General features: G+C 40.8%; 3 protein-coding genes across 6 annotated transcripts; 2 read left to right on the forward strand and 1 right to left on the reverse strand.

Annotated features, from left to right (window-relative positions):
* The first annotated feature begins 1,038 nt into the window (after positions 1 to 1,038).
* Positions 1,039 to 3,272, forward strand: LOC108050340 (retinol-binding protein pinta). Of its 2 annotated transcripts, none has more exons than XM_017131976.1 (4): positions 1,039 to 1,126; positions 1,270 to 1,620; positions 2,352 to 2,724; positions 2,785 to 3,272. In XM_017131976.1, the coding sequence occupies exons 1-4, from the start codon at positions 1,080 to 1,082 to the stop codon at positions 3,046 to 3,048; spliced, it is 1,035 nt and encodes a 344-aa protein (XP_016987465.1). In that variant the 5' UTR covers positions 1,039 to 1,079; the 3' UTR covers positions 3,049 to 3,272. The 2 variants fall into 2 exon arrangements, with proteins under 2 accessions (XP_016987465.1, XP_016987464.1); XM_017131975.2 differs by lacking the exon at positions 1,039 to 1,126 and adding an exon at positions 1,127 to 1,190.
* Positions 3,273 to 4,704: 1,432 nt separating this feature from the next.
* LOC108050351 lies at positions 4,705 to 6,440 on the forward strand. Of its 3 annotated transcripts, none has more exons than XM_017132007.2 (3): positions 4,705 to 4,859; positions 4,910 to 5,984; positions 6,124 to 6,440. In XM_017132007.2, exons 1-3 carry the CDS (start codon positions 4,822 to 4,824, stop codon positions 6,190 to 6,192), a joined length of 1,182 nt encoding a protein of 393 aa, XP_016987496.1. In that variant the 5' UTR covers positions 4,705 to 4,821; the 3' UTR covers positions 6,193 to 6,440. The 3 variants fall into 3 exon arrangements, with proteins under 3 accessions (XP_016987496.1, XP_016987495.1, XP_016987497.1); XM_017132006.2 differs by having other exon boundaries at positions 4,707 to 4,859; positions 6,045 to 6,440; XM_017132008.2 differs by having other exon boundaries at positions 4,734 to 4,859; positions 4,921 to 5,984; positions 6,045 to 6,440.
* A 210-nt stretch (positions 6,441 to 6,650) lies between these two features.
* On the reverse strand, positions 6,651 to 12,913 carry LOC108050350 (transport and Golgi organization protein 1). Its single transcript, XM_017132005.1, has 7 exons — positions 12,624 to 12,913; positions 10,463 to 12,514; positions 9,440 to 9,864; positions 9,250 to 9,382; positions 8,269 to 8,893; positions 8,104 to 8,205; positions 6,651 to 7,608 (listed from the first exon to the last, which is right to left on the reverse strand). The coding sequence occupies exons 1-7, from the start codon at positions 12,775 to 12,777 to the stop codon at positions 6,867 to 6,869; spliced, it is 4,233 nt and encodes a 1,410-aa protein (XP_016987494.1). The 5' UTR covers positions 12,778 to 12,913; the 3' UTR covers positions 6,651 to 6,866.
* Positions 12,914 to 13,963: the final 1,050 nt, after the last annotated feature.

Genomic DNA, 13,963 nt, shown 5'->3' on the forward strand with positions numbered 1-13,963 from the left:
CTTTTAGTTTTGTCAAAATCGGACAACAATATCATATATGTATGTATGTAGCTGTCATAGAAGCGATGGCAAAATGCAGCGCAAAATCGACATAGCTTCATTGTTTTTAGTAATATAAGCATTGAAATCGAAATGTAGTCGATCTAGTCATGTCTGTCTGTCCGTCCGCCCGTCTGTCCTTCTGTCCGTCCGTCCATCTGTCCGTCCATCCGTTTCTATGCAAATTAGTCCCTCAGTTTTAAAGCTATCTGCTTGAAACTTTCCCAAAAGTACATATGTAAGTCAGAATGAGCTGGATCGGGCGACTATATCTTATAACTCCCATAGGAACAATCGGAAAAAAATTCAAAAAAATATAACTCTTTGGGGTTTGGTTATATTTAAATATTGTGGAATTACGGTTTAATTAAACTTAAATAGGACATCTATTTGTAATAACTGCAAGGGTATAAAAACTTCGGCTTGCCGTCTATGGCAGCTACATATATGATCTATAATAAGATATATAGGATCGAAAGTTAATCACCAATTACTTTATTGTTTTTAAGCGTATTCGAACACGAAAATATGTGCAGTCGATTAGAGAATATTATACTTTTGTTATAGCTGCAATGGTATACAAATAGACTTATGAAGTCTTCTTCCCTTCTGTAAAGATAAAACAAGCTCAACAGCTTATCGTTTTATTTGGATCTGCCCGAACCTATTTAAGATAATTATTTTTCTGTATTAATTTCCTTGTTGTGTTAGTCGAGTTCGCTGCCGGCGAGCAATTCACGTTATCAATCCGCCGTCCGTTAAGTAATTGCTCTCGATTAACCTTCTTTATCAATGGATTTAACAGCTCATATCTGGGCCAGCAAAAACCGCAGTCGCATGCACTCAAAAAATAAATCCAAAGCCAATTAAGACAATCAATCGCAATACGACCCATAACAAAGTGAACCGACTGGAATACTGCAAGCGCCAGCCTGGTACCACCCACCACCCCGGGCGCCATAACCACCACCACCCTCCCGACCAATGTCTTCGTGCATTGTTAAATCGGCTTATGATCAGGCAAAGTACGTTGATTCCCCATGTTACTCGTATATCAATTTGGCAGTCGACGAGCTATTTTCAAACGGTAAGCATATGCACGCAGTTCGATTTTCCATTAGCGAAGTTATTTTGAACAGTCAAAACAGCTGGTAAACCAAGTATACGAATATACATGTGTACATGTGAGGAGAGGTGACGAGGTAAAATAACGATTTTTATCCATTTCAGGGCACCGAGCGAGGGGATTACTTTTACGAATATTTCCTGCCTCAGAATGAGTTTGGTGCGGCCGTTAAAACCTGCATTGATGGCGATTGCCATCAGGGAGTTAAACGAGGTGCCCCATCGGGTTCAGCAGGACATCGAGGCTCTGAAGGAGTGGGTCTTGAAACAACCACATCTGCGGGCCTGCACCGAAGACCAGTTCCTTCTAGCCTTTCTGCGCGGAACAAAGTTTAGCCTGGAACGGGCGAAAGAAAAGTTTGATCGATTCTACACGTTGCAGCGATCCATTCCCGAGGTCTTCAATGAACGACGCCTGGCCACCGATCCCCAGGTGCTGGATATTATCAGGATGGGGTAAGAAACGCTTTATAATTAGAGTTCCAAAATGGAACATTGAGCAAAATAACTCTGAATAAATCAATCTTGTCGTATCCCTAGGGCTTTTAACGTTTTATACACTTGTTATACCATTACTCGTATACTATTGATCAGCAATAACAATGGAGTCACGATTAGAGCAGTCCTATCTTCCTAACGGTCAAGATTAATATTCGAAAGCTAAGTTATAGAATTGACCATACATCTATTAAGTATTAATATAAAATAGAAACAAGAAAGGAAGCAAACCGGAGTTTATATACCCTTGCATTTATTACAAAACGAAACATATGACATATATGTGCGATTTTAATTTAATTAAAACCGTAATAGTATTTAAATATTATCAAATCCCAAAGAACAAAAAAAAACAAAAACAACAAAGTTATATTTTTTAAAATTGTTTTTTTTCCGATTGTTCTTATGGGAGCTATATGATAAAGTCGCCCGATCCGGCTAGTTCCGACTTATATACTACCTACAACAGAAAGACAAGTTTTGGTAAAGTTTCAAGCAGTTAGCTTTCAAACTGATGGACTAGTTGCAAACGGACAGACGGACATGGCTATATCGACTCTCCTGGTCAAGAATATATATATTTCATAGGGTCGGAAATGTTTCCTTTACTGCGTGGCAAACTTTTAACTTAAATTATAATACCCTCTGCAAGGGTAAAAAAGCATGTCAATAAGCCACGTACTTTACAGAGTTCTCCTGCAAATCCCCATGGATGTGGACGACCCGGGACCTTGCGTGACCATTATTCGAGCTGGGTCCTACGACACGACCAAGTACAAGTTCCAGGACATAGTACGCGTTGGCTCTATGTTTGGTGAGATCATGATGTTCGAGGACGAGAACGCCACGATCAGCGGTTATGTGGAGATTATGGACATGACTGGAGTTACGGGTGCCCACCTCTTTGCTCTCCAGCCGCAGTTGTTAAGTAAGTTTTCCAACTACGCGGATGAGGCAATGCCGACGCGCCAGAAAGGAATTCACTTTATCAATGTCCCTGCGGCCTTCGAAACCGGTTTCAATTCGTTGCGATCTTTTTTTCCGGCAAAAATCAAAAGTCGGGTGAGTCTAAACCTTAACATCGTTTACTCCCCTTTGAGCTATGGAAAATATTTATTTTAGATTTCGGTGACCTCCGATCCGGCGGCCATATTTGAAATAGTGCGTCGCGAGTACTTACCCAAGGAGTACGGAGGAATTGGCGGGAGCATGCAGGACATAAGCCGAACCATGGAAGCGAAACTATTCAGTTATTCATCCTACTTTCAGGAGTCCCTGAATTTCGGCGCTGATGAAAAGTTGCGCGAATTTAGGGATCACGTGCCGAAGAACCATCGCTCCTCGTTTGGGGCTGTAGGTTCCTTTCGGAAACTGGAATTCGACTGAAATTGACAGGAGTTAGTCAATATCAACAGTTAAATATAAATGCAATTTTAAAAACTATTTGCGTCAATCTTATCCAGAAAACCATGTCAGGCAGTCACAACAACTAAAACAAAATGGATTAACAAACATTAAGGTGATTACTTCTGAACGAAAAGACTTCTATAGGTGGTTTTAAGTGAAGCAATAAACATATCTTATCAAAAAATGTGATATAAGAATTTTGTAGTGGCTGATATTTTATATTTTAACAAGAAAGGAAGCAAACTTCGGCAAGCCGAAATTTACATACCCTTGCAGTTATTACAAAACGACTACATTTCGATTTCTATGTCTATATTACTTAAAACAATGAAGCTATGTCGAATTTGCGATGTCGATTTTTAATTAAAACCGTAATAGTATTAAAATACATATGTATTACAAAATCACAAAAACAACAAAGTTATACTTTTTCAAAAATTTTTTTCGATTGTTCCTATGGAAGCTTATGATATAGTCGCCCGATCCGGCTCGATTCCACTTATATACTACCTGCAATTCAAACTTTTGACTGAAATTACAATACCCTCTGCAAGGGTTTAAAAATAGCGTGGAATCACAAACATAACCCATTTTATTCAAAATGTTTTTTAATAGAATTTTAAACACGTGCAGTAGTGGTTCATCAAAATTTTATCAGCGCAATGTTCCATAGGCTCATATTTATTGGGAAATATACATATATATATATTTTATGTCAATCTTCACCCATATATCAACCACTATGGAAATCGGTTAATAGTTTTGCTTAAAATATCCCACGGTTTTCCAATCATTTGATAATTATTTTACTATACCCTTGCAGACGGTATGTACATTTTCGAATGTATTTTAGTTATTTTTGATCAGTATCACCAGGCGAGTGGTGTTAGACAATACCGTATCTTCGATCCTAAGCGCTTTACTTGCTTACAACTTGAAACTTTCTCAATCGCTTTATTTTATTTATTACTGTTCAATCCCAGTTTATTGTTTTCCAGCAATTTTTTGGTGCATCCCTGGTTGATCAAAACCGTATGACCTTTTAGACAGATACTCTTGGAAAAATAGACTACTAAAGGAATAAAACATTATACAGTTCAATTTAATTGTTTATTTAATTTTATTATTATTAATTTGATAACAACAAGCTTTTAACTTCAAGAGCTTCCGCCTGTTTAAAAAGAAAATATTGAATGGGGTAGTCAATAAAGTAGAGCCAATTTTCAAAATCAATGTATAGCCAAATAACATCAAAGTTATTTTTAAAATATTACAATTTTAATAAAAAAATGTCAAAAAAAATCAATCAACCAAAAACATCAAAGTTCTTTAAAGTGAAAATTACCAAGAAGTTGCTAATGATTTGAATAATATTAATATTGTTAAAATAAACAGCAACTTCTTGGTAATTTTCCTGGTAAATATCACCACTTTAAAGAACTTTGATGTTTTTGGCTATACATCAATGTTGAAAAACGTCTGTACTTTATTGACTACAACATTGAATTTTTTTTTCATTTAAAGAACTTAAATGTTTTTGCTAAACATTGATGTTGAAAAACGTTTTTACTTTATTGACTACCCCACATTGAATTTGTTTTTAACATTCCAGAGCTTTTGACGTCAAGAGCTTTTTTGTAAATTGTTTTCATCACGGAAAGCAACAATTTTACGTTATACATGTACATACATATGTATCCTACTCATTCGAGTTCCAGGCCCTTCTGTGCCGGTTAGCCTGGTTACATCAAAATGTCATGCATTGAGAACCTCAATGAAGACTGCCTGCTGTAAGTGGTATAAATAAACTGATATGGATCTTGGCATAACGGTTGAATAGTAAAATTATAGAGTATCTGGATCTGGAGGAGCAACTGCAGCTATGGCAGAGTTTCAAGCCCACATCCCGTCTGCGATCAGTGCTTTCGTACAGATGGCAGCACCAGACCAATCACTCCCTGGACGCGGAAACATTTGTTCAAGATCCCGAAATTCTCGATGTATTCCTACAGTGCATCCAGCCCACTGTGTCGGAACTCACACTGCGGTACCTGACCATGGATCTCCTCGAACATTGGAAGAACCGCATATTTCCCAATTTGCGCGAACTGACCTACATGGGAGATGAAAACAGTGAGTTGGATGGAGACTCCGACATCGCGATTCTGGTGGGCTGCTTTCCGCACTTGGAAGGTATTGGGCTGAGCGGAAACTCCAGTGGTCAGCACATTAGCCGGTGGAGGAACCTTCGCCGACTAGACCTTCAGCTGTGCTGGTACTTGAACACACAGTGCTTCGAGGAAATCTGCCAGAACCTTCGACTTCAGACCCTGAGTATCCAATGGCACAGAGCAGAGGAAGATGCCTATGTGCGGGCGATCTGTACGCTGAAGGAACTGCAGGAGTTGGAGTTGGATATAGTCCACCTCTCAACTGAAAACACCAGCAAGCTGTTGCGACTGCCCAAATTAAGCAAGCTCCGTCTGCACCATTTCGAAGAGTTGGACGATCTGCTTTCGGATATTGGTAATCAACGGGGTCAGGATGTGGTGGCGGCCGCTTTCAGCGATAACATCTGGATGAGGCCCTCTAACATTTTAGCCAAGTTCCAGAGCCTCCGTTGCCTAACTCTCGTCGATGATGAAGGCTGTTGCGCCATCGATTTCCGCACGACAATCATCAATTGCTTTCCTCTTTTGGAGCAACTGCATCTGGAGAACTCGCGCATTTGGTTAAATGCGCATGGTATTTGGGAAGTAGCACTCGCTTGTCCACGACTCAGGGATTTCAGCCTATCCAATCAGATTCTATACGATGAATTCTTTGTCTTTTGCGAATCCACCATGAAGCGGGCTTTGGATCAGCGGACGGAGCCTTTGAGGATGCATTTTTATAAAACCGGCAAGGAAGATTTGGTAGGTTTATTATTTGGTTTTAAAATTAATTTGTATTTTTAATCTCGCTGTTTTCCATAGATTGCCAAGCATTTTAGGCATCCGAATCTGAAAATTTGCTTTAATCCAACAAATAACCTTTTCTCACAATTAACTGCAGAATCAGTGGAACTGGAATTTTTACCTCAGGAATCGTGATCCTCAAGAAGTGCAATGTGGTGTTCTTTGATTCAAGACCATTCTTCCTTAAAATTTGTATTCCGCTAGTTATGTTTTAAATGGTAATTAATATCAATGTTAATATCAAACCTCAACCGCTCCGACATTTTTACAAATGTTTTGTCTTTCCTACAAAATTGTTCAATTTTTGTTTTTATATTTGGAAATATTACGCGTTAAATTGTATCGTAATACACAAATATATGTTTTTCCATGACAGCAAAATTCATGTAATAAACCAAAATATGTAATGTAAAACACTATCAATTTCTTGTATACAGGGTATATATTGAAAAAAGATATTCGCCTAATATGGAAGCTTGTAATAATTATACATAAATTATTACACTTAAACATCAAAGAATGTTGAAAATATGTACCTCAGTGTTTTTATTTTAAGGAAAATTGATTGCAAAGTTGTGACCCGAAAAAAGGATTCTTTCTTTCCGCAAAAATAAATGAGCAGTATTTGGGTTTTTCGCTGTATTTAATTTTGTTGATTTTCTTAGTTATCATTCACCATTGAGTCAGGAGTTTTATTAGTTTTTGATTTTGACTGATTCTCCTGAGATGTCTGTAAGTGGAATCGGCCCGACCGATCGATAATCGTTGATTAATAAATATATTTGAACTAGTTTTGAGTCTAATATACTTGGTAGGACTTGGTTACACGAAAAAACCCTTTCACACCTCGCTGTAGGGTCGAGATGTCGCGCTCCGTCCTGAAGAAACTGGCGGTGGACTTGGGGGCGGACTAAAGTCCGTCTCCGTGTCGTTGTAGTTGTAGCGACTGTCTGACGGGGACAGCGAGCGATATGTACGCGGCGAGTGGTTGTAAGAGTCATGATGACGCCGGCCCCAGCTGCCGCTGAGTCTTCGGCGGCGGTTCATGCCCCTGTCTTCCTCATCATCGTCGTCATAATCATCGTAATCGCTGTAGTCCGAGTACCGATCCCGATCTCGATCCCGGTCGCCGCGGCTCGAAGGCGGCGGGGAACGCTTTCGCCCCAGGGGTGGAGGGCGTGCCCCACCCGCTCCGGTTGGAGGCAGGAATGGTGGCGGAAGGCCCATGAAAGGAGAGAAGGGCGCCGCCAGGAATGGCAGTGGATTTGGCATGCTCAGCAGTGGCGAACCCGGCAAGGGAAGCGGCGATGGAGCCGTTTTCAGTTCTGCCCCCAGCACAGGCGCTCCGTTAGAGGCGATGACCTCCATGTTGGCCGTATCTCCGACTCCGCCTCCTCCGCTGGCCATGGTGGTCAGCTTTCGCCTCAGACCGGCGGCTTCAGCCAGCGCCTCTTCGCAACGGCGCTCCGACTGGCGCGCCGCCAGCCAGGATTCATGGGCGCGGTTCTCCAGCGTGCCCATTTGAGCCTTGTGCGAGGCTATTTGGGCCTCGATCTCGGCACGCAGCTCGTCGTTCTGAGATCTAAAAAAGGACATTTCATAATGTTTTTACAATTCATATTTTCCAAATAAAAACAAAAAAGTTAAGTAGATTGTAGTATAAAAAAGAAGAGAACCAATTTTTTTATATACCCTTGCAGTTATTACAAAACGACTACATTTCGATTTCTATGCCTATATTACCAAAAAAAAAAAATGAAGCTATGACGATTTTGCGCTGCGTTTTGCCATGGTTTCTATGGCAGCTATATGATATTCCGATTTTGACAAAACTAAAATCGTAATTCTGATATACTAAATAATTGCTTTTAAAATAATTAATTATAAATAATTACTATATCTTAAATAAATATTTTGATAAATAGAAAAACAGTAAAATAAATTTAAATGATTTTGTCGTTCTATGGGACCTATATGATATAGATATCCGATTTTAATTTAATTAAACTTATGACTGAAATTATAATACCCTCTGCAAGGGTATAATAAGAACTATGGTATAGTTCGGGTAACTTACTTGAGAGTTTGGATTTCGTTCTTCATGAGCGTCTGGATCTCCACTGTGCTGGCGTTCTCGCCCTGATGCTGCAGCCATTTGGTCTCCTGCATACTAAGTTCTCTGAAACGGTAATTTAAAATTAATGAAATTCCTCATGGAAACCTTCGTTAGATAATAAACTACTTCTTAAGTTCGTTTTCCTTCTCGCGGAAGTAGCCAGAAAGAACCTCGAGTCGCGTCTGGGCTTCCAGCTTGTCGCGCTCTGATAGGTTGAAGTCCTGCTTCAGCTGCTCCACATCTGTACTTGACTGCTGTAGCTGGATTTCCAGGCGCTGCTTGTGGGCAACTTCCTGCTCTACCTTTGCCTGCAGCTCGACAAACTTCTTATGGGCAGCGTTCAGTTCGCCGCGCGTTTTGGCCGAGGTGATCAGCTCCTGAACATTCAAGTTGGCGTCCTTTTTGACTGCCTTTAGACAATCCTCGAGTGCTTCGATTTTGGCCAGACTGGTCTGCAGATCGCTGTGTTCCCGATCCCACTTGGCGGTCAGATCGAGGATTTGGTTCTGCAACCGCTGCATTTCGTAATTGCGTGACTCCAGGGCATTGGCCAACTCCAATTCCGTCTCGGCCTGGATCTCCCCTAGCCGTGTTTGCAGTTTAGACTTTTCCATCTCCAACTCGTAGTTGTCCTCTTGTAGGGCCTTCAGATCGCTGGTGAGGCGTGCCGTGGCCTCCGTAAAAGAATACTGTAGTTCGCTGTTCTCGCGACTCTTTTCCGCCAGACTCGAGTTAATCTCGATGATGATCTCTGCAGAATGAAGCAAGTTATAACATTACTTAACATAAAATTAAATAAAATAAACAGAAATAGTAGTTTATAATTACATAAAGAGATGTTCTATTTGTTTTGCAAGTTTAATAGAATATTTGTTTATAGAAACGCCAAATCTCTAATAATATAATAAGTAGAAGTTAAATATTAAATTGATTTAAAATGCGAGAAAAGGATGTTGCATTGCTCTCAAACCTAATAGTCTAAGGCCCGATTTTAATTTCAGCTACTATAAAGACGACTTAGAAATAAATTCCTTTTATATATACTTTCTGGTCACCCAGAGATCATAAACATATGTAAGTCAGGGTTAGCCATAGGCGTATACTCACTCTCTTGATCGTTTAGCTGCCTCTGCAGTTCATCGACGGTGCTCATAAAGGCCTCATCCCCGTTCTGGCTGCTCAGCACCTCCGATAACATTTTATTCAGCTCCAATCCAGCCTCTGCCGCATTATCCAGATCCTTGAAACGAGAAACACTTTTTAACAAAAATCTAAATAATTTTTTGCGTGGACCTACCCTTTCTAGCGATCCAACCTGCTCTTGCAGCTTGGCCTTCTCGTAAAGCTCAGATTCAAGCTGCTTCTTAAGGTCGGCCACCATGTCGTTGGAACCAAAGGAGTTGTCTTCGATGCTGGCCAATTTGGTTCTTGTAGTCATCAGGTCGTGCTTGATGATTAGGTTTTCCTTGTGAGAGGCCAGCAAACTGCGCTCCAAGTGATTTAGTTTCGAGAGAAGTGCGCCCTCCTGGCTGCTGTTGCAGAAGCAGTAGTAGCCGAAGATGAAGAACAGCGAAGAAGCTGCTGCAATAATCACACACATCAAAAGTTGACTGTGATCCACCAGCTTGCCGGCCATTATATCCACAAAATTATCCAGGGAAATGGAGCGATGGCAGTGCTCATCTCGAGGACAATAACTATCAAAATCGGCATGAGGAGCATCTGTAAAATTGAACCATAATTTTTAAAAGAGGTTGACCTCTAATTTAAAAAATACATGATTTATACAAGATCCTGTGATCCTGTGAGTGTTAAATTAATATCCTTACTTTGACCCTAACAAGTTTTTTGTTTACGGTGTTGCTTAACTTTTTCATAAATTGATTTGGAATATTGTAGCTTTTATAACATAATAAAACAAGAAAAGAAGCAAACTTAGGCAAGCCGAAACTTATATACCCTTGCAGTTGTTCCAAAAATTAAATATTCGATATTTTAATTTGTATGCGTATATGCTTAACAACAATGATTTATATGATATAGTCGTATGGTTTTTATAAAATTATAACGGTAATTCGGAAATTGTTCAAAATAATTATTACGAAGTTTTTAATTTTAATTTCTCTTTTTTCACGAGTTTTCCTTTTTGAAAAGTTTCATTCAAATAGCTTTAAAACGGAGAGACTAGTTTGCGAAGAAGCAGACAGACGGACATGATTAGATCGAATATCCTGGTGATGATGATTAATACGTTTCCTTCAATGCAATGCAAACTTTTGACTAAAATTTAAAAAAACCTCTACAGGGGTATTAAAATTACCTTGGGTTTCCTTTTGAGAGGATGCCACCTCAGCCTTGCTTGGATAGAGAATTCTTCGCAGTTCATCGCTGTTTTCTAATGCTGCACTCTGTGGCTCCTTCCCGATAAAATTGTTCACGGTGTCGACAATGGTGGCAAAGAGACCGAAGCCCAAGCCATCCTCCTTAATGGGAACCTCCGACCCGGGACTAGCAGTCGCTGGCAGAGCTACTGGCTCAACGGAACCAACACCCGCACGCTCCGTGTCAGCTTGGGATGATTGTGTGGTCTCTTCAATGACTGCGCCGTACGGTGATTCAGCGTCAGGAGTGGGAGTAGTTTGCTCTGCACTCGATGGGTAATGATAGGCACTTTCTGAAGGGTGCTGATGTGGATGATGGTGATGGTGCTCTGGCTGCAGTTGTTTGTAGGGGTCATAGGTCTTATCAAAGTCTTCGTTTGATGGTGAATCCACGAAATCAGAATTATTGAACTGCTGCAGGTTTGCATCTTGATCCTGCAGTTTATGCTCTGCTTCCTCAAGCAACAACTTCTGCTGATCCGCTTCTTCATCTAACCTCCTTTGTAGTTCCGCCTCCTCGTTTGACTTCTTCTCTTGCTCCGCTTCCTCTTCTATACTCTTCCGTTGCTCCACTTCTTCACGCAACCTCTTCTGCTGCTCCGCTTCTTCAATTAAACTCTGCTTTTGCTTCTCCTGCAGCTGCTTATAGTAATCATTGGGATTCTCAAAGTTTGTCTTTTCAAAAAGAGGCGGTAGGCCAACAGGTTCAGGTTTCAGTGGAGCATCTTCGATTACAGGACCAGTTGAGCTACTCACTGATTCAGTCGTATCATTAGTTTCGTTCTCGGATTGAGCAACAAAAGGCTCAATGGTGATTTCTTGTTTGGGCTCAACTGCTATTTCTGCAGAAAGCTTAACTATTTCTTCTTTGACTTCATCTTTAACAACCGGATGCGGTTCCTTAGCCACCTTTTCCGTGACATCCTCGGCTGTCAGAGCATCTAAAGGCTTTAATTCCACGACTGCTTCAAGCTCAATCTTGGAAATTTTCTTTACCTCCGTCGGTTCTTCTGTAATTGCACCATTAGGTAAAGGAAGTATGTCAGGAATGGCTGGAACCACGGGTTTATCGTCTTTTTTCCTTGTCACTTCCACTTGCGCTTGCTCTACCTTCTGGTCCTCCTTTGGGTCCTCCAAGCTATTAGTTATATTCAATTTCTCAACCGAAATCGTGCTAAGTTCAATCGATTCGTTAATTGATTTCTTATCGTTTTCTTTCTGTATGCTCGGTTCGTTATCTTCACTACCTTGCTTGAAGTCTTCTTCGTCGTCGTCTTCGTCTGCCCCGTCATCCCCATAATCAAAATCATCAGTGTCTTCAATTTCAGCGTTGATTGCCGTCCTCAGTGGAGTTGGCTCCTGAGGTTCAGTGACAGGCAGCTGTTTCGTAGATTCATCCCGCGCTTTACTGGACTCTGGAGACGCTTGTGGCTCTTTCGTGTCAACAACTGCAGAGGCGGATTCAAATTTCAATGCTTCATTGGGCTTTTCTGTCTCTACTGGAAAATGTGTGCTTTCGTTTAAAGCTGGAACCGCCTCCAGAGGCAGCTCTGTACCTTCCACGAGCTGCACTGGTGCTTTGGAAGCCGCCGTGGGATCAGGAACCTGCTGATCTTTAAGTTTCTCCTGCTCCAGCACTATTGAATCCACGTTAACATCAAGTGGTGACGTTGTGGTCGTTGCCAAGTCATCGGTTGACTCAGAAGCGTTGAGAACCGGCTGCAGTGGCTCCTTTACGGACTGGACTGGACTGCCAGGTCCCACCACTGGCACTTCATACGCCAGGTCCTTGTCCCGCACTATGATCTTTTTCTCCATGATAAAGTCCTTGTTGGCATAGCCGCGTCGTCCGTTGATATCGACACCCCACAGCTGCATGTTGGAACCAGCACTTTTGGACAGGACGCGGATGGGGGAATTAATCTTGAAGGATATCAGCCCCTCTCCGCCAGTGGCATAGCTGATTTTGGCAATACCCGTCGAGATGATTTCTGCAAGCCGAAAAACCCAGCCAAAGTCCACATTAATTATGCAATTTAAAGAAACATGAAAATATAAGAGGTCCAAGGCTGTGTTGTCTGGCCCTAGATTACAACTTACGTTCACATTTCGGGTCGGCGCATAGTCGTTTGTCGGAGAGAGTCGCGGCCGCGGCCCACGTCAAAGTTGGAAGACAACAGATCGCCAGGCCCAACAACAGGGCCAAGTCACTTAGCAATGGCTGCATTTTTGATTTCTTGTTGGCCAACCTCATATTTCATTGTCTTGGGGCTCAGTGAACGGGTGAATCAACTTATTCCACTGCAGCCACTAAATTTATTGTGTATAAAAATGGGTTCACTTTCAGCTGAGTTGGCTTTTCATCGGTGTGACCGTCTCAGGTGCGCCAAGGAATGCTATCTGGCTCAATAAAAATACTATAAAGACATCAAAACAAGTGACCACTGTTCAGTGTTTCTGCGTTTTTGTTACAAAAAATTAAGTAAGTAATGAATTGCACAGTAATAGATGCAATATTTTTATCCCATATTAATTATAACAAAATTGGGCCTTTCTTACTGTTAGGTCCGTTGCACACTTCGGCAAGTTTTATATCGACAACCGAGCTAACTCGATAACTCCAAGTTTGCGTTCACACTATGCCGCAATATCTCGAGTTTTGAATCAGCTGTTCTATTGTTTTTTTTTATACATAGGGTAGTTAATTATTGGTATTAAAACGAATTTGTGAAAAACAATGTATAGACTAGACAGATTTAATTCTTATATGTATTTGATTTCCTTGATTTTGGTAATTTGTTTTCAAAAACAGCTTATATAATGCAATCGATGCGTGAAGATATGCTTTAGATGGTTTGAGCACTTTTTGGAGTTAATGATTTTATCTTTAATAATAATAATTTTATCCCAAAGGTCCCAATAAGTCAAATAACAATCTAACAGATCTTGCATTCAAGCGGCAATATTAAAATCTATATTCCCGGCTTCGTTTGCCAGCTGCTCTTTGCAATTGTTTTTTGTTGTTATTAGTGATTGTTGCAACAGATAGTAAATTGATAGGTCAATCATCAAGTACAATTCATAAACATAAAATTGTCGGGACCGAATGTCAAAAAAACTTAACTTAAAGAAAGTTTTTCCCATTTCTAGGCAATTATGGTAAGACCATGTAGAAAGCCTGGGTTTGGCCACAAACGCAATAATAGCTTTTTTCGATCTGAGTACTAGGCTTTAATCTTTTCGCTAGGGCCTGACGAACGTTCACCCAAAGTTAATTTCGGGTGGTTGGCAACGAGATGTAATTATCTGGTATGAGTACCGGGGTTAAAAACCAGCTGTTTGCCTCTCGCTCTTTCTCATAAGCTGACGAACAGATTTCGTCGATCTGAGTACTAGGCTTAAGAGGAGCGCAAGACTCTCTGAGCAACCTGAATTTATGA

This window comes from Drosophila rhopaloa, unplaced genomic scaffold (genome assembly GCF_018152115.1).
Source record: "Drosophila rhopaloa isolate 14029-0021.01 unplaced genomic scaffold, ASM1815211v1 contig_2, whole genome shotgun sequence".
NCBI lineage: Eukaryota > Metazoa > Arthropoda > Insecta > Diptera > Drosophilidae > Drosophila > Drosophila rhopaloa.